Source organism: Marmota marmota, unplaced genomic scaffold, assembly GCF_001458135.2.
Source record: "Marmota marmota marmota unplaced genomic scaffold, marMar, whole genome shotgun sequence".
In the NCBI taxonomy this organism is placed as follows: domain Eukaryota; kingdom Metazoa; phylum Chordata; class Mammalia; order Rodentia; family Sciuridae; genus Marmota; species Marmota marmota.
This window is the reverse complement of record NW_025999942.1, coordinates 12864552-12887383: the sequence shown is the minus strand read 5'-3', so window position 1 is coordinate 12887383 and position 22832 is coordinate 12864552. Positions and strand designations below refer to the sequence as shown.

General features: G+C 57.8%; 1 protein-coding gene across 39 annotated transcripts in view; it reads right to left on the bottom strand.

Annotated features, from left to right (window-relative positions):
• Obscn (obscurin, cytoskeletal calmodulin and titin-interacting RhoGEF) overlaps window positions 1-22832 on the bottom strand; it is a 138633-nt gene that overhangs the window by 9399 nt on the left and 106402 nt on the right. For 34 of the 39 annotated variants that reach the window (XR_007346945.1, XM_048801358.1, XM_048801391.1 and 31 more), the window contains 16 exons: window positions 22599-22757; window positions 22234-22411; window positions 21658-21771; window positions 15911-16078; window positions 15545-15647; window positions 15119-15248; window positions 14233-14344; window positions 4500-4694; window positions 3262-3361; window positions 2805-2935; window positions 2239-2351; window positions 1829-1997; window positions 1551-1632; window positions 1266-1466; window positions 537-597; window positions 157-234 (listed from right to left, as the gene is read on the bottom strand). Coding sequence is in view for 38 of the 39 variants with exons in the window: in XM_048801358.1 (XP_048657315.1) it covers window positions 157-234; window positions 537-597; window positions 1266-1466; window positions 1551-1632; window positions 1829-1997; window positions 2239-2351; window positions 2805-2935; window positions 3262-3361; window positions 4500-4694; window positions 14233-14344; window positions 15119-15248; window positions 15545-15647; window positions 15911-16078; window positions 21658-21771; window positions 22234-22411; window positions 22599-22757 (2094 nt within the window). In the remaining variant the exon portion in view is untranslated. Of the gene's footprint in view, window positions 1-156; window positions 235-536; window positions 598-1265; window positions 1467-1550; window positions 1633-1828; window positions 1998-2238; window positions 2352-2804; window positions 2936-3261; window positions 3362-4499; window positions 4695-5994; window positions 7700-10093; window positions 10137-14232; window positions 14345-15118; window positions 15249-15544; window positions 15648-15910; window positions 16079-21657; window positions 21772-22233; window positions 22412-22598; window positions 22758-22832 lie in introns of those variants that run through there. The other 5 variants (XM_048801392.1, XM_048801393.1, XM_048801394.1 and 2 more) reach the window with 2 other exon arrangements.

Genomic DNA, 22832 nt, shown 5'->3' with positions numbered 1-22832 from the left:
CCCACGGATGAGCTGCCAATTAGCAGTGCATCCAGTCCCTGCAGGACAGCAAGCCCTGTCAAGGAAACTGGACACGGTAGGCCTGTCCCTTCCTATCCTGCAGGCCCAGGGCTCCCCTCTCCCACCCAGGTTCTGGAGGGGCCCGAGGGACAGTACCTTTATGTCCAGGTGGAGGACCCCGTGGCTGTGCAGATAGTGCAGTCCCTCCACCAACTGCTGGAGGTAGACCTTGACCTGTGGCAAAGGCTGTGCTCAGGGAGGGGCCCCGGCCCTCCACCTTAACTCATCCTGCTTGAGTGCCCCAGTCTAGCACCTGGGACAAGCCCACAGGGTAGGTGGCATCCTGAGCCCTAAGTGCCAAAGCCAGAGAAATCCCCACAAACAAGCAAGGTGTGCAGGAAGCCAGGCAATGCAGCTGGGCACAGAGCCCGGGCAGCCAGAGAGGCGGGGCCTGGGCCACATCTGGGGCAGCTGTGTCTGGGTGGGGCTGGGACCCGCATGCAGCTCAGGCCAGTGGCAGGCAGGTGCAGGGTCACCTCGGCTTCTGTCACCACGCTCTTCTTGAAGAGGCGATCCAGCAGCTCCTCCGATGAGCACCTGGGGCCTGGTCAAGGAAAGCAGCTGAGGCTGGAACCCACCAGGAGGTGGCCAGGACAGGGTTCCTGCAGTCTCAGGGGTGGGGTACTGGTGCTCAGGTTGAGGGGAGGTGCCATGGGCCCCTGGAACCCCAGACAGCATCCAGCCCAGATGAGGGGGGCTGCCTGGGGACTGAGGCCACAGGGCAGTGGTAGGGTGGGGGCACCTGGCCTGTCTGTACAAATCCCTCCTCAGGGGAGAGACAAGAACACAGGAGCAGATCCAGCCACAAGGCCCTCCACACTGAGACCCCAGTCAGGGACCTATGGGCAGTGGGCAAAGACCTGGAGTAACCTGTGTAGGATACTCCTCACCTGCATCTGAGAGGTCACCCTGGGAGGAGACCCCTGGCCATCTCCACCGAGGACATCTGGACCCTCAGGACCAGCTCAGCCACTGACCCTGCCTGGTGACCCCCATGGACAACCCTCAGAGAGAAAGAACCCCCTGACCAACACCATCACGAGCGGCAGGAACAGGGCTGCTTGTCACACAGCATTGGCCACAGGAAGGTGGGCTGAGGCTGTCACGACCTGCCAGCCCCAGGGAGCATACACTCCTCCAATCCCCAGCCTGGTGGCCACTGCACCCCTCCTCAAGCCCCAAGGGGCCAGGAGAAGAAAGGATACAGTTCCAAAATGAGGATGAGGGTCTTCCGGGTCTCAAACTGGTCCAGCAGCCCAGTGACCAGCGGGTGGCTGAGCGTGGCCAGGATATCTCGCTCCTGGTACGCCTGGGCCCGAGTTCTGCTCCGCAGGGGGATGAACTTGGCAGCACAGAATACCTTATTTCCTTTGTGCTGTACCCTTTTCACAAAGCCAAACACGCCTCTGGGGAGGAGGGAGGGGGATGAGGATGGTGACGCTGTGCCACGGGTCCTGGGCATCCCCGGGGCCAGAAGGGCTGGAGTGTACCTGCCAATCTCCTCCTTGACCTCGTAGAAGGAGTGCAGCTTCCTCCGACGGCTCTGCTCTTCTGAATCTGGCTCACTGTCTCCTGTGGTCAGCACAGAAGGTAGTTAGGACGGCAAAGGCACTGCCCTGGCCCTTGTCCCCAGTACTGTGGGGCTGGCAGGCTGTTCCCTAGGCCTGGGCCTGTGGCCCATGGGAACCTTGAGCCGGGGTCCCTGTGGGGACTGGGGATGCCATGTGGAGACCGAGCGGCCCTGGGCCTGGGAGGCTCTGCGGCTTACCCCCATGGACCAGCAGCTCCGCCTTGCAGAGCACCTGGCCAGCAGCATTGTGTGCGAGACAGGTGTAGACACCTGCATCTTGCTGGACCACATCCTTCAGTAGCAGGCAGTGAGTGGTGCCATCCTTCTGCTGGCTCAGTCGGGCACTGTCCTCCAGTTGGACACCGTCCTGAAACACCAGCAGGCCAGGACGCCATCAGCCCATCCCAGCATCAGGCCCACCTGCCCTTCCCTGGCACCTGCTGTGTGTCGGCCCCAGGTCCAGCCTCATGCCCAGCCATGATGGGCTTGGGGATTGCAGGAGGGGCCGCACAGCTAGGATCGTGTGGTGCGGTTTTCGCACACACATGCACACACAGGTGCCTCCAGCCTCTGAGGGCCCCACCCTGCCTCCCTGGGCCAGCTCTTACCTTGTACCATGTCACAGTGGGCTGTGGGTGCCCCTCAATGACAGCCTCAAACTGTGCCGTACCACCCGCCTGGACCTGCACATCTTCAATGGTCACCTGCATGGTTGGGGGCCCTGGGACGAGGTGGAAAGGGGGACATGGGGAGGGATTCCCAGGCTGCACAGACCATACATGTGGTCAGTGAGGCTCTGAGTACACCCCAGGGCAACAGGCAACAGGGCCCCCTGGTAACTGGGAAGTTCTTCCTTCCATCCAACCACTGTCTCCCTGCTTTGCCCTCAGCTGGCCCAGCAGTCAGGAGGACAGTCAAGACAAGGCAGGCAGAACATGCTAGGGGGCAGTGGCTCTCTCCAGGACTGGGTCCCGCAGACACCGGATCTGTAGTGCCTGCCTCTCCTGGAGGAGAGCTCCAGCCCCCACCCCATTGTGGCATAAGAGAAGGGGTGGGGAATCTGGGCTGAAGCAGGCGGGGACCTAGAGGGCCCCTCCACCCTCCAAGCAACTGCCCCCAGCCCAGGCACTGCAGGGCCACCCTCACATCATGCCCTGACCCCTGACCCCCATACTTGAACTTGTAGCACTGGTGTCGACGGGCTGGTACACATAGGTCCTTTGTGTGGTCTCTGTGACTACATGGCTGTGGACATCCCAGAGCATGTGCCCGGCACCTGCCCCTGGCCAGGCAGCACCCTCCACCCTGGAATCACAGAGCTAGGTGAGCTTCTGCTGGCTAGAGGTGACAAGATGGGGTCCTAGGCTTTCCCCACATGCGGGGGGATGAGGTGTGCAGATGGAAGACCCTGGTCCTTGCTGTGGGGGCTTCCTGCACCTCCTGCCCTGAGGTTGGCCTTCTTCCCTGCCTACTGGCTTGGCCTGGGGCAGTCAAGGAGTGCACAGGAGGCCACAGGACCACCCCATTACCTCTGCGTGCCACATGGCCAGAGCGGATGGACCTGCCCACCCATGAGCTGTCCTTGGCAGGACTGCCCCCATCTCATGACTCAGTTAGCTGGGGGAGGTTACCGGATGGGGATGGTCCGTCCCTGGGCCCCAGAACCAGTCACCGTCTCCTGCTCCAGGACTTCCCGGATGAGAGGTTGTGGCACCTCTGGGGTCTCAGCTGCTGGGAGATGAGGAGCCTCGTGAGACAGAGCTGGGCTGGGGCTCAAGGGACCCTCCTCGGCCCTGCACTGCCCAACAGTCCCCCACATCACCAGGCCAGGGTGTGTGTATGCTCAGCAAGACCACTGCTTGCAGGGACCTGCGGGCCATGGGTGAGATTGTCCCCAAAGCCCAGGTTCAGCCCATGGCTCAGCATGTGCATGCTGGCTGGGGTCCATTCTGCAGGCACCTGCCCCACCAGGGACACCCACTTCAGTGTCCCTGCCCAGCAGCTAGGCTGCCATCCAGGGAACATTCTGACAGCATAGGTCAGTGACCCAGGAAAGTGGCTATATCCCACGCTATGGGTGCCATAGGGTCTGGCAGCTTCCTACAGGCAGGAGAGACTGCAGGTGACGTCACCCAGCACTAGAAGTTGTATTGTGGCCACAGCACACAGACAAGGCCCACTCTATCAGTGGCCAGGGACAAAAGAGAGGATAGCCTAGCAGACTGGCTAGAAAAGTAGGGCTTAGGGTGACCAGGTGGTGGTGCCCTTGGGGAGGCTCTCCAGGGCCCCGAGGCTGGCTGCAGGTGAACTGAGACATCTCAGGCTGGAGCCAGCACTGGGGTGGGCAGGGAGGGGCAATGTGCTGGGCCTCCAAGGACAGGGCTGGATGGAGGCTGAACTTAGGGGAACCCCTCCATTTTCAAGCAGGACACAGGGAATGAGTGGAGGGAAAGGGAGCCCAGGATGGGAAGGGGCTCGGCTTGCTCCCCAAAGCAGCAGCAGGGAAAGTGAACACCAGCACCAAGGCAGGCCAAGCAACACCAGGGGTTTGCTCCATCACCTCATTCCTGGACACCAGAACTCTGTGGCCACTCTGATCCAGCAGCCTCCCACAGAGATGCCATCCCTAGCCTTTGCCTTTCCATCCCCTGTGGGCACCAATCTGTCACAGCTGGTGGTGGTGACAGACAAGACGAAGCTGCCTTACTCTTGGTCCTGAGAGGGACACTGGGCCAGACCTGCACCTAACTGACACCATGCTGAGGACGCTGGGGTGGCCATGTGCAAATTCAGAGCCCGAGGACATTCCTTGGCCAGGACAGGGTCAGCACAGGATGTGTCCTTGCAGCCAGTTCTCTGCAGGGCTTACCAGGTGTGCCCGAAGCTTCTGGGGCCTGGGGGCCAGCCTCCTGAAATGCCAGTGGTTCCCTGGGGCCAGGGGTGGGGCTGGCAAAGTCCCCTGCAGAAGGGCCTGGAGCCTCAGGGCCCAGCAGTCTCTGCAGCACAGATGGGACTTCCTGGTCGGCTCCAAGAGAGGGCTGGGCGGAGCCCTCCTGGGTAACACCTATGAAGAGGTGGGTCAGCAGCAGATAGTAAGGCCCAGGGTCTGGTGTGGCCTGACCCCAGGTAGGGGCCTCCAGAGACCAGTCCCTGTCAGAGACAGCCCAGTGGGCTGACCCCCAGATGGCCCCTCCCACCTGCTTCACTCACCCACCTGCTCAGGAGGCTGTGAGGGGTGGAGGCTTGGCACAGAGAGAGAAGCCCAGAACCCACATTGGGGACAGCTACTTCCTCCTCTGGAGCTCAGGCCTGTCCTCACCCAGGTGCCCCATGGAGAACTCCTCCTCCTCCTGGGCCAGGGGACCGGGAACCCACTCTTCACCCTTCATGTGCCCCAAATCCCAGCACACACTTCATCCCAAGGCTGGCTGTCCTGCAAGGCGGACTCTGAACCCCAGCTCTAAACCTGGGCGCAGCCTGATACCATGTCAAGGTCCAGGGAATCATGGGGATGGTGTCCAGGTGGCTAGAGCCATTGGCCCCCCTCCTGGGGACAGACCCACTGCCCTATCCTTACCCAACTCCATCTGCATAGTAACCATCCACCCTCCACTTACAGCTAGTCCAGGCCATGCTACCCTTCCCTGGCCCCTTCCACCTATCCCTGAAGGACTCCCCAGGCCCCTGCCAGGCATGGCCCCTGCCCTTCCCACCTGCCAACCATCTGCAGCCTGAGGATGCTGACCACTCCCATCCCCAGAAGGTCCCTGCCCAGAGCCTTCCCCAGCCCTCCTGAGCCCCTGCCCAGGAGGGGCACCCAAGATGGAGAGGCAGCTCCAGGATGCCCTCTGCGGGGTCAGGAACCCACCCTCCCCTTCCCCATCCAAGAGGTCAGTGGATCCCTGGAAAGCCTCAGGGTTGGAGCTTAGCAGAGAGTGGTTCCCACCCCTCTGACAAATGCTAGGTTGTCCTGGGTCACCTTAGCTGGGGACAAAGGGGTAAACCTCTAGATGCCGAGAACTTGGGACCACCATATCACACCCCCACACCACGTCTGTCCTGACACTAGCCTCAGCTGCCAGGTAGAGGAAAGCCTGCTCTGCTCCTGGTGGGCCAGAGGGACAATTATGGGTGATTCTGGTCATATCATGTGTCCACAGGACCAGCCCCACAGCCCCTGCCTGGGAATAAGACAGGCCCATGTGCTGCCACAGCCCATCTGGGCACACAGGAGCCAATACAGGGCACCCATGTGGCTCCCAGCTTGACCTCGGAGTGAAGGAACAAGGGAAGTTGGTCTAGGCCCAACCAGGGCTATGGGTGGAGGGGATCCCGGGGTACTGAGTGCGAGAGCGAGAGGAGCAGAGAGGAGGCGCAGACTGGTTTATTGCTCTATCAGCCAGAATACAGGTGCACTTCCCAACACAGACCCTGTGTCCACCCTGCAGAGCCGCTGGTGGCCACTTGGCCCTGGGTGTGGCTTTGGGGGTCTGGGTCCCATCCCTAGCCTGGGGACAGGCAAGGCTGTGCCCAGTGGGAGCAGGACACAGGCCCAAGTCCACATCTGTGTCCAGAGCCTGGAGGCTCCTGCAGGCCAGAAGGGACAACCCAGAGTTTGGTCTCTGAGCTGCCCCTGGCCAGGGCTCTCTTGAAGGACTTCAGTGCATCCAGCATTGTAGGCACTGTGGTCCTCTTTGTTGAGGACCAAAGTCCAGTGAGGTAGGAAGGGCCCAGGACAGAGGGCATGGCAGGCTGAGCCCCGAGCTCAGAAGAGCAGCGCATTGAGCACAGGTGACTGAGGTGAGCTGGGGTTCCTGAGCAGGTGCTGCTGCCCAGCAGGGTGCAGGCCCCATGCTGCAAGGATGGCACAGTAAGAGTGCCCTGGCCTCCCTGTCTTGCCAGGGTATGTGGCCTCAGCCCTGGGAGGGGCCAGGGGCCTCATCTCCATCTGGGCGAATATGCAGAGTGACAGTCTCTCCCACAGTCCCCAAGCTGACCATCTGGGTGGAAACCTCCGTCTTGAAGCTGCTCTGCCTGCCGTCTGTAGAGTGCTGGACCCGGGTGCAGGAGGAGGTCCAAGGAGCGCTGCCCACAGGCCCAGCTCGGGCCCCTCGCATGTGGAAGGACAGGTCCTCAGGGCTGTGGACCTGGGATCCTGTCCTGAAGAAGCCAGGTGGACCCACATGTCTGGGTGGGCGCCCCACGTTGAGCAGGATGGGCTGCCCCACAGTGGGCTCACTGATCTCTCTCTGGAGCACGGAGACCTCACAGGGCATGTCGTCGGAGGTGCTGCTTGCTGGGCCACGGCAGCCAAAGGTCTCCCCTGCCTGGGGTACGTAATCTTCCAGGTCAGCCAGGGTCAGCACACGACCGTTGTGTGTGAGGATCTTGGGGTCACGGCTGCAAAGGCCATCCGTGTCCTGGGGCTCCTCCACCACAAAAGGGCTCTCCCCATCACCCTCTACTCCTGCCCACTCCGTGCTGCTGTCCCTGAGGGAAGCCCCAGTCTCCTCTGGCTCAGGGCTGACTGCTCCGGAAGCAGCCCAGTCCACACTGCCCCCAGCATCCACATGGAAGACGAGGGGCTCCCCAATGCGGACCACAGCTGGACCCTGGGCATGGGGCTCCTGGTCCAGCTGCTTGTTGTTGGAGTTGTTGGCGTTGGGGTCCCCACCTGGCGTCCCACCAGGCAGTGTGAAGAGCAGTGCCCCCATGCCTCTGGGCACCTCCCTGGCGGGAGACACAGCCTGAGGACCCGACTTCTTCACTCGGACTTCAACAGTCTCTTCAACCTCCACCCATTTGGGCTGGGGCCCTGTGCCCCCTGGCAGGGCTCCGGAGGGGGCCTCAGCCTCCGTCACGTACAGTGTGGGCACAGTGGGCTTCCGGCCTGGCTCTGTCTCAGGCCTGTGAGGCTGCCTGGACCCCGGCAGGAACAGCAGGTCAGGGGCCAACAGAACTGGCCTCTGTGGGCTGGTGGAGCGGCGGGAAGGCGAGCGGGAGGGGGACTTGCCGGGGGACCGTCGTGGGCCACGGGGACTCTTCACCACGGTGGTGATGGTCTCCTCTCTGGTAAGGGAGAGGGCCCAAGAAGAGATGGGCACAGAGATCTGCAGCCTCACCCAGCTCCAAGCCATCAGCACATGCCAGAGACCAAGTTAAGGTACAAACAGGTGAGGAGGGTGAGTGTGCAAACTCCTACACATGCTCTTCAGCCCCACCTGCAGAGTCCCTGGCAGGAAGCCAAGGAAACCAAGCACAGTGTTTCACATGGCTAAGCTCAAGTTCTGCTCTGCTCAAGACATGTGGAGGCACCTAGAAGGCCCGTGCTACATCACCCAAGCTGAAGCCTCTGGACACCAGGACTGCACTGTCTCCCCGTCCCCGTCTTCAGCAGGCTTTCTGCTCTGTACCTCAGGCAGGGTGCCCAGCCTGCTACCAGGAAGTGCCCGCATGCCGTGAAGTCCTTGGCAAGTGACAAGCTGCTGGCCTGCAGCCTGTGCTCCTGGCCTCTGGATCTAAGGCCAGTGAGGCCCCAGCAGGCCAAGGGGAAGACTGGCTGAACACTGAGCTCCAGATGGCCGTGTCCCCCGCCTGGCTGGCATCTCCCAAGGTGGGAGGGGCAGAGCTCAAGGCCAATAGCTCAGGAGTGCATGCTGGGAGGGACAGCGACTCTGCAGCCCTGGCCTGTCTCAGCAAGGGCCCTCAGTGGTTCTGATCCCCTTTACAGGCATGGACAGGGGGAAAGGCTCAAAAATGCCCAGATCCAAGGGTCAGCAATGCACTGGTTAGTCCAGGTCCTCCTCTGCTGCCAGTGATCCTGGCTCTAGCAGGAGCTGAGGTAAAGTGGGCCATGAGCAGGGAGCAGGCTCCGGCTGAGGGAGGCAAGTCCACGGTGCTCAGCTGAGGATCTACCCATGGTCAGGACTTGGTGCTTTGACCAAGGCACTGCCTATCTCTCTCTCTCTCAGCATTTATTTTTATTTCTTGCTCTAACTTCGGGGCTCCAGGAAGAGTTGCTCCCAGGGACGGGCCCAGAGACACACGGGCACCCTCAAGGTGCACAGCAGTGATGGACCCTACATTCCCCATCCCTTGTCCAGGAGGAAGGGAATCTCCTACTCCACTGACTGGAGGGGAGGTTGAGGCTCCTGGTGGCCTATTGAGGGCCAAAGCTGAGGGGGCACAGCCTTCTCTGCAGGATGAAGGTGGGTACTTCCCAGAATGTTTCTGATCCCCAGTCCCCCTCAGGTCGCCTCTGAAGCTTCCCAAATGGGATCTGGCTCCATCTCTACAATGCTCCCCCTGTGGAGGGAAGGGAGCAATAACCTGTCTGAGGCCCTAGAACACCTGCTTGTACCCAGGATGGCACTCTACCACCCAACTGTTCCCATCTGTTGGGTGGCACAGTAGGAGAAGACTACTTGCGGGGAGAAGGGAGGTCAGGGAAGAGCTAACCCAAGGCCTCATCAATTCTGATGACAGAATTCTTCTGCAGCACAGCCACCTTCAGGCCCTTCTGGCGGCTGCTCAGCCCCTGGGGAATGGAGGTTTCTATCCTGGAGCATCCCAGCCTGTAACCTATAAAAACCTCAGCCAGTCCTGCCTACAGCTCCCCACACCTCCACCTGCATACCTCCTCTGCAAGTCTTCAGGACTGTCCAGGTCATAAGCAAGCCTATGTTCTGTGGGTTCACCCAGCTCTGATCCCCCAAGTCAGATCACCAACATGCACAGATTTTCTACAGCATGAAGGTACTGAAGGACAAAGAGCCCACGGGCATGATTCTGAGGAAATGGGCTCTCAGCTGACTTCTGGGAGCCACCCTAAGCCTCCTCACTTCCCTGAACCTCGGTTAGGCTTGGGTTAGGCTAAAATTCCTTCATTTAAAAAAACTTTTTTAGTTGTAAATGGATCTTTTTATTTTATTTATATATTTATGTGCAGTGCTGTGGATCAAACCCAGGGCCTCACACATGCCAGGCAAGTGCTCTACCACTGAGCCACAATTCTAGCCCCTAAAATTCATTTCTTAAGCTACACTAGACACTTCAAGTGCTCAACAGACACACGTGGCTAGTGGCTGCCACACTGGGCAGTGTAGAGAGAATACTCTCACCACTGCAGCAAGTTCTGTTGGATGATACCGTCCCAGACCTGGGGTACCAAGGGATAAGAGTCTGTCTCTAGCCTTCTGAGGAAGTGGCTCAGTCCCAGCCCCACCCTAGTGGTGCGACTCTGGTGAGCCATTGTGATGTGTGCAGAGCAAGAGAGCCATGACGTGTGGAGGGACCTGAGGCCACGGCTGTGTGAGAAATCTGCAAGGCACTGGTGGCCAGAAGTGAGCAAGGCTGTTAGTGCAGCCACTGCAAGTGGCCAGGACACACAGCAAGGCCCAGGAAGGTTAGTGGCATGCAGGGCACTGCAGTCCGAGGACGGGTTAGGAACACGCCTGCACTTACATGATGACGGTTTTCTTGGGGACTTTAGTCGCCTGCTCAGTGACTACAAAGAAAACAGTCAGAATAGCAAGGGTTACAGAGAAGCCAGTGCCTGGGGCTGACTCCCTGATGGCACTGCAGTGCAGCCACCTGCTGGGCTTAGGAGCACTGGCCATGTGTCCCTGGGCAGCCTGTCTCAGCTAGGAGGTCCAGTTTCCTCAGCTACCAGACGGGTGAGAGCATCTGCCCCGAGGGGCTGGGGTGTGACAGCAGGCACCCCAAGGATAGCCCACTCTCCCTCCTGAGCGCCACAGGGGCTATGGGGAGGAGAACGAGCTGGCATCTGTTGCCCACTCAGAGGGCCCAGGCTTTTCCTCATGCTGACATAAGCCTGTGAATTCCTCAAACATGTAGCCCAACATAGCCCTGAGGCCTAGGGAAAGGGAAGAGTAGCCTGTGGCCATTCAGTAGGCCACCAGCCACAATGGGGCCAGGATGGTTGATGCCTTTGCCACAAAACGAGCTTAAGTCCAAAAGGTGTCTCCAGGGGAGAGGGACACAAGAGACCTGAATGTGGACATCTGAACCCCATGCATGTGGGGGTGTCTCCAGGGAAGCGGGCACCAGAGGCCTGCATGTGGCACATCTGAACCCCGTGCATGTGGGGGTGTCTCCAGGGGAGGGGGCACCAGAGTGCTGCACATGGCACATCTGAGCCCCATGCATGTGGTGGGTGCCTGAGGTCTGAGTGTGAAGGGCAGCTGTCCCCAACTGCGTGGCCTTTCCTGGTTTTCCCAGCTGTTGCCCTTACCAAAGCCAGCCCATGGGGCCTATGCTTCCATCTTGCTGCTGGGGACTGGAGTTCCAGAAAGGATGGAACTCATCTGGAACCAGGCAGCACCTACTCCCAACCACCTTGAGGCCTCTTCCCTTGGCCTCTGGGCAGGCCTGGGCTTGACTACTGCAGGCCATCTCCAGGCTCAGCACCCCTCTCACTGCTCAACGGGAAGATGGAGGAGGTGGCCAGCAAGGCCAAGTGGCCTGTACTGGGACATGGTCCCACATCTCCTGGACCAGGGGACTTTCTGCTTCACTGCACTGCAACACTGAGACAGGCTTTCCCTAGGCAACTTATGGCATTTCAAGCTTGTCTCAGATGATGAGCACAAGAATTAGACACTGTCTGTGTGTGTGTGCATTGGAGGTCACACTGGCTACGTTTGTGTGCCTGTACATGGATGTACCTTGCATACAAATGTGCACATAGGTGTACTTGTCTGCACACATATGCATGCTGACACACTGCACACACATTCACACACACAAGTGTGTATACATGTATGTGCACATCAGCACATGTACATGTGTATGCTCAGGCATGTGTGTTTATATGTGTGCATTACTTGCACAGACTGTGTACAGGCGTGCATGTGCATTTATATGTGTGCATTGCTTGCACAGGCTGTGCTCAGGCAAGTGTGTTTATATGTGTGCATTGCTTGCACAGGCTGTGCTCAGGCATGTGTGCGTTTATATGTGTGCATTGCTTGCACAGGCTGTGCTCAGGTGTGTGTGCTTATATATGTGCATTGCTTGCACAGGCTGTGCTCAGGCATGTGTGTGTTTATATGCGTGCATTGTTTGCACAGGCTGTGCTCAGGTATGTGTGCATTTATATGTGTGCATTGCTTGCACAGGCTGTGTTCAGGTGTGTGTGTGCATTTATATGTGTGCATTGCTTGCACAGGCTGTGTTCAGGTGTGTGTGTGCGTTTATATGTGTGCATTGTTTGCACAGGCTGTGCTCAGGCAAGTGTGTTTATATGTGTGCATTGTTTGCACAGGCTATGCTCAGGCATGTGTGCTTATGTGTGTGCATTGCTTGCACAGGCTGTGCTCAGGCAGTGTGTGTGTGTTTATATGTGTGCATTGTTTTCACAGGCATGTGTGCTTATATGCATGCATTGCTTGCACAGGCTGTGCTCAGGCAAGTGTGTGCTTATATGTGTGCACTGCTTGCACAGGCTGTGCTCAGGCGTGTGTGTGTTTATATGTGTTCATTGTTTGCACAGGCATGTGTGCTTATATGTGTGCATTGCTTGCACAGGCTGTGCTCAGGCATGTGCGTGTTTATATGTGTGCACTGCTTGCACAGGCTGTGCTCAGGTGTGTGTGTGTTTATATGTGTGCTTTGCTTGCACAGGCTATGCTCAGGCATGTGTGTGTTTATATGTGTGAATTGTTTGCACAGGCTTTTCTACAGGGAAGTGGCTGATGGCGGGAATAGGAATCTAGTCAGGAAGCTGTATGTATTTAGACTAAGTTGGGCACAAAGAGGGACAACCTGTGTGCCATCTGAAGGCAAGCTCCTGTGCACAGAAGGACAGGAAAGCCAGGGCCTCCACCTGGGTCCTCCCTGGCAGGGACCCGGCTTACTGCTCCATCTTGCTGGACCAGGACACCTTGGGTTGCTAAGCTGGCACTTTATTCATGGTCCCCAATTGCCCCAGACCACCTGTGGGCCCCAGTGAGTCTGCCGTTACAGGAGGGCTGCAGCCGTGCAAAGCAGCATCCTGGCCTGGTGCAGACACTCAAGCCAGGTCAGTGCCACCGACAGGAGACAGCCAGGGCCCCTCTGGCTGTGGAGCCACTGGTTAAGACAAAGCAGCAGGACAGGATTAGGAAGCAGGAGGCACAGGGCTCCGATTGCATGGCCTTCGAGAACCAGCGCTCAGTGATGTGCCTGGCCCCAGTGGGCTCTGGAGGCCTGCTCTTCACGCTGACACCCGCCTTCTTCCAGAAAGGGACCCATCGTGACCAACAAGAGAACAGCTACAGAGGACACTCCTGCCCCAGTGAGAAGGGCACGTCCCCAACCATGAGACACGCAATGCAGAGGAAGTGGACGAGCCGGTGGCGGCAAAAGCATATATGCATGGTGATGCTGTCCCCGGGTTGTGGGACAGTATTATGTCACGGGTCCCCAGGAACACAGGTCCAATATGGCAGGTGAGGGTCACAAGCCCTCACACAGGGACTTGCCCTTGGAGAAAGAGTCCATGAGGGCCATGGGGGCTTTGAAGTTCCTAGGGTTGGGATCTAGGGCGTTGGCTGGCCCAGGCCTCTAAAGGTCCAGAAGGACAGAGACCCTGTGTGTTGGTCCCTGGGATGGACAGACTGCAGTGGGAACACTCCACAGGAGCCTGTGCTCAGGAATTGGACGACACATTTTCCAACCACCCTCTTGTGGAAGCTGTGGTTCCACCAACATGGGTCCAGCCTCTGCTCGATGGCTCTAGGGACAAGGACTCCCCACCTGCCAAGGCAGCCCTTGGAGGGGGACAACTCCACCTGGGAGCCAAGACATATAACAGTGGCCCTCCTCCCATCCTGGTGGCCTGGGCACTGGCTCACCCAGATGGGGCCTTGTAGGAGTGACTTGTTGTGACCCTGGGAGTGACCTAGGCCAGGGCAGGGACACTAAACCACAAATGCTCAGGCCTCTCCAAGGCCAATTCAGCCTGGTGGGAAAGGGCCACACCAATATCTGACTCTCCACTCATCAGTTTAGCCCTCAGTGGAAATGCCCTTCCTCAGATGTCCTACTGTGCTGCCCTCTGCCCTCAGTGGAGACGCCCTTCCCCAGACGTCCTACTGTCCTGCCCTCTGCCCTCAGTGTATATGCTCTTCTCCAGATGTCCTAATGTCCTGCCCTCTGCCCTCAGGGGAAAACCCCCTTCTCTAGAAGTACAGCCCATCCCAGCTGCTGCCTGCAGGAGGCCTGTGTGACCACTGCCAGGCAGGCTCCCCTGGGTCAGAGGTGACTCCGTGGGTTTTCCTGCAGGCCAGGGGCAGGGCTCACACTTCCCCACCACAGAGCAGCCTCTCCAGCGCTCACTCCGGGTTCTTGGCCACCTCCACCTGCCCCACAGGTGCTGAGACCAGGTGGCCTGCAGCCTCTGGGCTCCTCCCCACAGCCTCCTCTTCTTGCCAGGTCATCCGCCCAAGATGCCTGCCCAGCCACCCCCGCAGGAAGTGCACCTGCTCTGAGACATGGTAGGTCTGCTGCCCCCAGTCCTGGCTGGCTGTGCAGCTGTGACAAAAGGCTCAAGCCTGAGGACCCACCTAGGCAGCATGGGCAACAGGCTTGGTGGCACCTACCTTCTACGGCAGCCACAGTCTGCTCCCTGTGGCGCTGCTCCCGGGCCGGCAGCACAGGGCTCTGCATGTATAGCTCCCCACCACCACGAGTGGAGCCAAGCCGGTTCACCAGCTGCAAGATGGACAGAAACCACTCAGGACCCCTATCCTCAAGGGACCTAGCTGTCTCTCGTCCACTCTGGTGGTCTTTAGTTTCAGGTCCCCACTGAGACTGTGTCCCCCAAAGGGGACAGGGCTCCCAGCCAGGGCCTTGCCCAGGCATCTTGCACTGTGCAGATGGCTGCTGGCCGTGTGTGGCTCTGAGCCCCTGAAGTGCAGAGCTGGCTGGGTCTCCCTGCCTCCTGGAACTTGCATGTGGGGCCCACATGCAGGAGGCTGGCCTCTAGACAAGAGCCAGAGACTGGAGCCTGGGGCTCTCAGGGGCCCTGTAGCGGGCACACACCTGCTCAATGTCACTGTGTGCCAGGACAGGCCCTGAAGACCAGAGGCTCAGACTGGGCCTTGCCTTCAGGAGCCCCAGCTTTGGGCCTCTGGACAGTGAACAGGGACAGGGCAGCTCTTCCCTTTGTAGGGTCCCACCTATGTGACACCAGGCAAAGGTAGAAACTAACACTACTTTTTACATAAATGGATGAAAGTTGAGGTCAGCACTGGGTTCCCTAGAAAGGCAAAAACCAAAGGGCTTCTTTGAGAGGGTGGGAACAATGGCAGGTGGCAGGGCTCAGCCTCCTGTGGAAGAGGAGCAAGGCCAGACACGGTGTGGTGGGTTGGGGATGATGGGTGACAGTGGCCTGGTGTCCCCGGGCCTGTGCCAAGGGCCCAGGCCCTTCCCTTGTCAAGCCCCAGTGGACAGCTGGCCATGAGGCCCCTTGCCCACCCATCTTACCTCGCATTCATAGTGTCCCAGGTCATCCTTGCCAGCTGCTCTGACCACAAGCACCAGCAGGCCGCTGCGGGGCTCACTCAGCATCTGGTACTTGTTGCCCGCAGTCAGCAGGGCCCCATCTTTGTACCACCTAGAACCCATCCCAAGAGTCCATGAGGCAGGGTGTGACATTCCCTGTACTGCAGACCCGCTGCCCTGGCCCAGATTCTACAGTCCTTGGTGAACCCACCCTCTGGATGCCCACATCCAGCTTGGCCATGCTTTCTTGTGGCAGAGGCCCCATGCCCATTGGGTCTCAGCCCCACAATGCCCACTCTTCAGTGATCAGACAGTCACTGTGCCCAGCCCCGTACAGCTGCACAACCCTTGTATTGCAGACAGGAGCCTGAAGCCCCTCCCCTGGTGCCCCACCATGTGCTGGCCCACCTGATCTGAGGGTGTGGGGCGCCTTCGATGGTGCAGGTGAGCTGGGCATCCTCTCCCTCCACAAAGGGCGAGGCCCGGACCTTGTTCACAAACCGTGGGGGGACTGCAGGGTGGAGAGAGACAGGGAGCCACTCTGATGGAGCTGGGGGTGTCCGAGCCCCCACGTTCCTTCCTGAGCCCTAAGTGAGCCTATGACCACATAGGGCTTCCACCTCCACATGCCTGCCTGCCTGCCCTTCCCTCCCACCCACACCCAGTCCCTCATCACAGCAAGCAGAGGGATGGAGGGCCCTTCCACCCATCCACCAGAGCCACGTGGTGGGCTTGGTCAGGGTGTCTCCCTGCCCCACAGGCCTCCAGGCTCACCTTGCACCAGGATCTTTCCCAGGGTGCTGGCACTGCCAGCGGCGCTGGCCGCAAAGCACATGTACTGGCCAGAGTCGACCCCAGTCAGGTTGTCCAGGATAAGGGTGCAGGAGCCATCTGGGTCTTCGATGAGGATGTGGTGAGGATCCACTTCCACTGGCTTCCCATCTAGAAAGGAGGAGTGAGGGCTGTCGTCGGGGCAGGGACCTTGTAAGCCTGCCCTGGTGGATGAGAGGCTGGGGCTGGCCTGCACCTCTCTGGGTCTGTCTCTGTTTCTCTTTCTTTCTCTCTCTCCCCTCTCTCCACAGAGGGTGTGGCCCAAACCTCTGTCTCTGTGTCTCTATGTCCACCTTGGACATTAGCTAGATGCAGGGCCAGGTGGAGAGACCTGAACCTGACAGAAGACATCCACATGGACAGCTAAGTCCGTGGTCGCCCCACCGCCCCAGTGTGACTCCCTGCAGACCTCCCATGTGCTGATCATGCCCAGCTCCCTGGCTATGGGCCCATCCTCACTCAATCCCACCAAGCCTACAGCTACATAATCCACTGCCTAACACCCCTTCCCTCCCACCCACACCTGGTCCCTCATCACAGCGTGCAGAGGGAGGGAGGGCCCTTCTACCCATCCAATCTGCAGAGGGCTTTGAGAAGGAACTCAGATTTCCATGGCTCTGCTGGACACAGGCACCAGGACACCCAGTTGTGGACACGGACCTCTGGGTGCCATGGCGATAATGTCTGCATCTGAACTCTGGCCTGAAACTGCGTGTGACTCTGAGTTCACACATGGTGGACCCTTAGCACCAGCCTTCTGCTCAGGGGGAGCCAGGCATCCTGCTGGTCTTCCTGAGGCCACTCTTCTGGCTAGTGCAATGTGCCCTTGTTGACCCAGGGGCTGCTGCAAGTGGCATGGCCATTTAGTTTGACAGTTAACCAGCTAAGCTGGGACAGCTCCACGCAAAGACCTGGCAGTAGAGCGTGGACACCACACACCAACTTCCTAGCCTTTGTGTGGCTGGCAGAGGAAGTGCCAGGCCTTGGTATAGCACAGAGGCAGCCAAGGTAATGAGAAGATGAATCACCACTTGATGTCCTTGTATGGCCAGCAGAAATGGCCAAAGGGAGCTGGCCGCTAGAGTGATCACCACCAGCTCTATCCACTTGCTGCCCCCATGGCCCCAGGTGGTAGGCACATACATAGGTCGTGCAAGTCCAGCAGCTCCGGATGGGGTGGCTCCGAATGGGGTGCCCTGGGAGCGCTCCCCTCCTGAGAGGTGGGGCCCGGCAGAAGTGAATTCAGTCACTGAGGGCACTGACTTGGGAAGGGATGGGTGCTGGTCTCCAGAGGTCAGCAAGCTGCTATAAAAGCCAGCCTGGTCCTGAGCCCCTCTCTGTTACTGCAACTGCTCCTTCCCCCTAGCAAGACTCCCAAGAAGTCATGAGACCACCAAGGGGAACCCCACCAGATGGCACCATGCCCTTTGGACTTTCAATCTGCAAACAATCTCTTCACTTTATAAGTAACCCAGACTCAGGTGTCTTGTTGGCACATCAGGAAATGAACCAAGACACGTCGCACGTTCCTGAGACAGACCGTTTTGCGGCTAGAGTCCTTGATGAGTGAAGCGTCCCCTGGGTCTGGGACTTATCCCCTTCCAGACATGGCTGTCAGACACCACTTTTGAAAATCAGCATGCAGTGGGGCTTTGGAGGAAACAAGATGCCCAATCCAGTGAGGCCTTGTGATCTTCCACTCAGGGATAGGCCAATTGGACTCCCTGAGGAACAAGAGATAAGGGCTGCCCAGCCGCATTCATCAAAAGGAAGAGAGCTTTGTGAATGAGTGAACGTCCCCCAAAGGCAGGGTGGGCTCCACTCTCTACTCCACTCCCTGATGCAAGGCAGCTGACTCCATGAGAATCTGGGTCCACGGGTCTCCACTCATGGGCTTGGGTTTGCATGGTCTAGCTAAACTGACACTGACACGGCAGCTCGCCAGCCTCATCACCCAGGAAAGGGAAGCTGGACTCATTCATTGTTTTGGGGGCTGGCCAGAGCTCTGGGCACTCCTGGGCCCTCTCTGCCTGGCTGCCCTTCCTTGCTGGCTTCCTGGGATCCCTCCCATCTCTCTGGCTCGCCGGCTCTTCACTTATGTTCCTCACCTCTCTGACTCTGTGAATCCCAGATCCCAAGCCTTGAAGCCGGAACCTCATCTCTTCACGCTCATTCCACATTCAAACTGACTACAGTCTCAGTCTCTCTCTCTCTGGCACCAGGGATTGAACCCAAGGGCCTGAATCACATCCCCAGCCCTTTCTACATTTTATTTAGAGACAGGGTCTTACTAAGTTGCTTAGGGCCTCGCTAGGTTTCTGAGGCTGCTTTGAACTTGCATCCTCCTGCCTCAGTCTCCTGAGCTGCTGGGATTGTTTTGGGGGCTGTGCACTAGATCTGACCTATAGTTTCAGACACACTGTATGCCAAGGACCCGCCTGCCATCTCTCACCTCCAGCCAGACATCTCTCCTAAGCTCTAAATTTATTCTCAAGCTATCCCCTCCATAACCACCTGGAGCCCTATGGGCACCTGGATTCTTCAAAACCTCACAAATCTGGGTTTCTTTCCTCCCTGCCCAGCTCAGAATGTACCGGCCTGCCTCCCTGTGGGTCTGCTCCACCTCTGTGAATAGGACCAGTGGCCTCTGCTGTCCACAACCCCCTGTGCTGCTTCCTGGATCCCATCTCTCTTCCACATACCCCATGCAACCCATCAGCAAATCTGGCTGGCTCTGCCTTCAAAATGCATCCAGGATGCAACCATGGCCACCACCAACATGATGCCATGTCCCTAAGCAGGTCCTTGGCACTTATAGCCAAGGTGACAGATGACAGATCTGAACTATGCCCCCTGCTGCTCACAACACCATGGGGTTTCCATGTAGTCAACGCTCCATGCTGCCCAAAGGAATCATGTTGATCCCTAGCACCAGCAAGGTGCCTCAGGACCCGAGAACAGTCTGCCAGGGAAGAGCCTCGGATTTTCTGGAACCTTGGGCCACAACAGATCGGCTAGCCTAGGGGTTTGTGGCTCAGGGCCAGACTGGACACTCTATTTCACAATGGCATTCATAGAGAAGGCTCTGGGCCATGCTAGCCTCTACACCAACTGGGAGATTCCTGGTGGGTGACCCGGGCCACGCTGGCATCTATGTCAATGAGGAGATTCTTAGTAGGTGACCTGGGCCACACTGGCATCTATGCCAACAATGAGATTCCTGGGGGGATTCTCAGGCCATTCTGTGTCTATGTCATTGAGGAGATTTCTAGTAGGTTGCCGCAGCCCGGCTGGCTGGGCAAAATAACCCGGGGGTGACGAATAACTTGTGTACGTTGATACAGCAGGAGTAGGAGCCCTTTATTGCAGGACAGGAGCAGTATTTATACATTCCACACAGCTTATCTAATTAGCATAAACTAGATACAGCAGTCAACCAATCAGGAATCTCCACACTTAATGGCTTGCTTTTGTTACTTCTCAAACCACTCCCTCTGGCATTTTGCCAGGCACCATCCAGACTTGTTTACGAACTCTAACATGCCCCTGGCAAAATGCCAGGTGTTATTTTAACTTGTTTACAGACTCTTAACAATGACTTCGAAGCTGTTGCTGTTTCTGCTACTACAGCTTAGGCTAGCTGCCTGCAGAACTTACCTGGACTGTGATTTAAGCTAGCTGCCTGCAGAACTTACCTGGACTGTGATTTACCTGGACTGTGAGTTAATCTATTTGAGACACTGCTTTACCTGGACTGAGACAACAAACTGTAATCTACAACAAATTGTAACTCAGTATCTTTGCTAACGCTGTCATTGCTGGTATAATTTTTCCAAGGGCTTCTTGCATGGAGCCATCAATTGGCTTGGTATTGTGACATTTTGTATCCTCCCTTTCTGTTTGTAGCAGGTTATTTATGGTGTTTCTGTAAAAACCACTATGGTCCTTATTTAAATTAAACAAAAGGGGGAATTGTTAAGAGTCTGTAAACAAGTCAAAATAACACCTGGCATTTTGCCAGGGGCATGTTAGAGTTCATAAACAAGTCTGGATGGTGCCTGGCAAAATGCCAGAGGGAGTGGTTTGAGAAGTAACAAAAGCAAGCCATTAAGTGTGGAGATTCCTGATTGGTTGACTGCTGTATCTAGTTTATGCTAATTAGATAAGCTGTGTGGAATGTATAAATACTGCTCCTGTCCTGCAATAAAGGGCTCCTACTCCTGCTGTATCAACGTACACAAGTTATTCGTCACCTCCCGGTTATTTTGCCCAGCCAGCTGGGCTGCGGCAGTAGGTGACCCAGGCCATGCCAGTGTCTATGCCAACGACGAGATTCCTAGTAGGTGACCCAGGCCATGCTGTGTCTACACCAATGAACAGATTCCTGGAGGATGTTCCAGGCCACGATGGCATCTATGCCAATGATGAGATTCCTGGTGGGTGACCAGGGCAATGCTGGCATCTCTAACAATAATGAGATTCCTGATGAATGCTCTAGGCCAAGCCAGCATCTACGCCAACAAGATTCCTAGTAGGTGACCCCGGCCATGCTGGCATCTACGCCAATGACAAAATTCCTGTGGGTGACCTGGGCCATGCTGGTGTCTACACCTTTGATGAGATTCCCAGTGGATGACTAGGGCCAAGCTGGTGTCTATGGCAACAACGAGATTCCTGGGCCACACTGGCATCTACACCAATGAGGAGATTCCTGATGGATGACCCAGGCCACACTGGCGTCTACACTAACAATGAGCTTCCTAGTGGAGCTCCATGCTGTCTTCTATGCTAACGTGAGATTCATAGTGGGCTTCAGGCCATTCATCTTGACTTCAGGAGGACTAGAGCCTGAGGTCAGCTACATGAGCGGTCAGCCATGCAGGTCTGACAGAGTCCCAGTGACAAATGCTGATGTCAAGTCTCATTAAGCCTCCTGGTTGGCATAGGTCTGTTTGTGTTCTCAGGTGTCACTGGGAGGAGAAGATGCTCTTCCTCACTGCACTGGGATCAGACGGCTGGCAGCTCATAAGTAGTGACACTGGACCCTCCCAAAGTGCTCTTCTTTTTGCTCAGGGGCTGCAGTCTTGTCTTTATGCTGAAGTAAACCCTAACCCTGAGCATAATAGCTCTGAACTCCAAGACCTTCTGGTGAATCACTGAACCTGAAGGTAACCTTGGGGACCAGTGAACTGGACGTCAGAAGTGAGAGTGGTCTTGGGACCCCAAGCCTGTGGCAGTGTCAAGTGAGACGGGCCTGGGAGACACCTGACCTCCCTTGACCTTGGCAGCTCCCATCCCTGAGCCACATAAGGCCTGTGTTCCGTGACCCTGAAGGTGCAGTGTGATAAGCACCCTTCCTGGCCCATTAAGCTCACAGGCCTCTCCTGCACCCAGGAGCCTGCTTGTGGCCTCCTCTGTGGTCCTGGTGCTCTCTCGGCTGCCCTCAGGCACGTCTGTCTCGGCCCTGTGCTGACTCCTCACCCTGCTCATTCCCCCGGGTGGCCATGGCACCACCTGACTTACCTGTTCACTGTCCATCCCCAGGATGTTTGCCCTTGAACAGGCCTGGATTGTCTCTTGTTCCCCATGCCCAGCCCACTGACCAGACCCCATGCTGTCCTCAGCCCCTGTGCAGCCCACCCCTGGTGGGGGTTCCTGTGAAGGGTCAGTCTGTAGGCCGTGGCAGGTACCTTTGTACCAGCTGACAGTGGGTTTTGGTGTGCCAGTCACGCGGCAAGCCAGCTTTACTGTTTCCCCCAGCTCAGCCGTGCAGTCAGCCAGTTCCTCTTCAAATTCCGGTGGACCTGAGGACACACGTGGGGGTCTGAGGACTCTGAGGGTGGGATGTCAGGCCTATGTCCCCTGGGTGCATCCTGACAAGTTGCCCCCAACAACAGCAGTGGCCCCATATCCAAGGGCCTGGTTACTGGCTAAGCTGGGTGTGGCTGCACGAGGCAGGGACAGACCAGGGTGCAAGACCATCACACCCAAACATGACCTGGTCAGATGCCCCAAGTCTGGAGCTATGCCGTGTCCCCACTACATCCCTTTGTGTCCCTCATTTGGGTCAGGGTCAGCTCAACTCCTGCTCTGGGGCTCCCTGGGAGGCCAAAGCCACCGCTCCCTCAGCTAGATCTGACCAAGGGGAGAACGAAGACACCAGTGCAGAAAGCAACCCATGCCCACGTGCCTGGCATGGGTGCAGCCAGCTGGGCATCTAAGTGATGTTCAGGTCCCCACCCCAGCACAGCACCAGGGACACTCACGCCACACAGGCAGGGCCAGGCGCTGCTGGATGCCGCTGATCTCCTTCACCCAGGAGTGCTTGATGATGACTGTGCGCGCCTGCAGCAGGTACTTGCGCACAGAGTCCTCCCGTTCATGCCACACCTCGAAGGCACGGTCGTCCCCTTCCACCTGGTCATTCAGGTCGATGCTGCTTAGCTGTTGAGGGGTGCAACATTAGTGGGAGGACAGAGCTAAGCATCCCCAGACAGACAGGGTCCAGTAGGACCATGCCCAGGTCACCCCAGAACAATGGCAAGTTCTGCTCCAGTGGCCACCCTGGAGCCCAGGAACAGGGAAACCTCCACCGGCCTGCATGACACCCCCAGCCCCTGGCACCACAGACCTTCATCATATTCCGGAACACATAGCTGAAGGTGTCGGTGCGCGAGTCTCGTCGGGGCTTGCAGATCACCAGGTGGTTCCGGAACAGGAAGACGTGGCGATTGTGGCCCTTCCAAGGCATGCGGGCCCCTGGTGCGCCCTCCCACACAATGAAGTGGCCCTGGGGTGTGAGTAGATGCGGTTGGACTGTGGTTGCCTGGCCCATCCCTGGGCGCAGACCCCAGGGTCATCTATG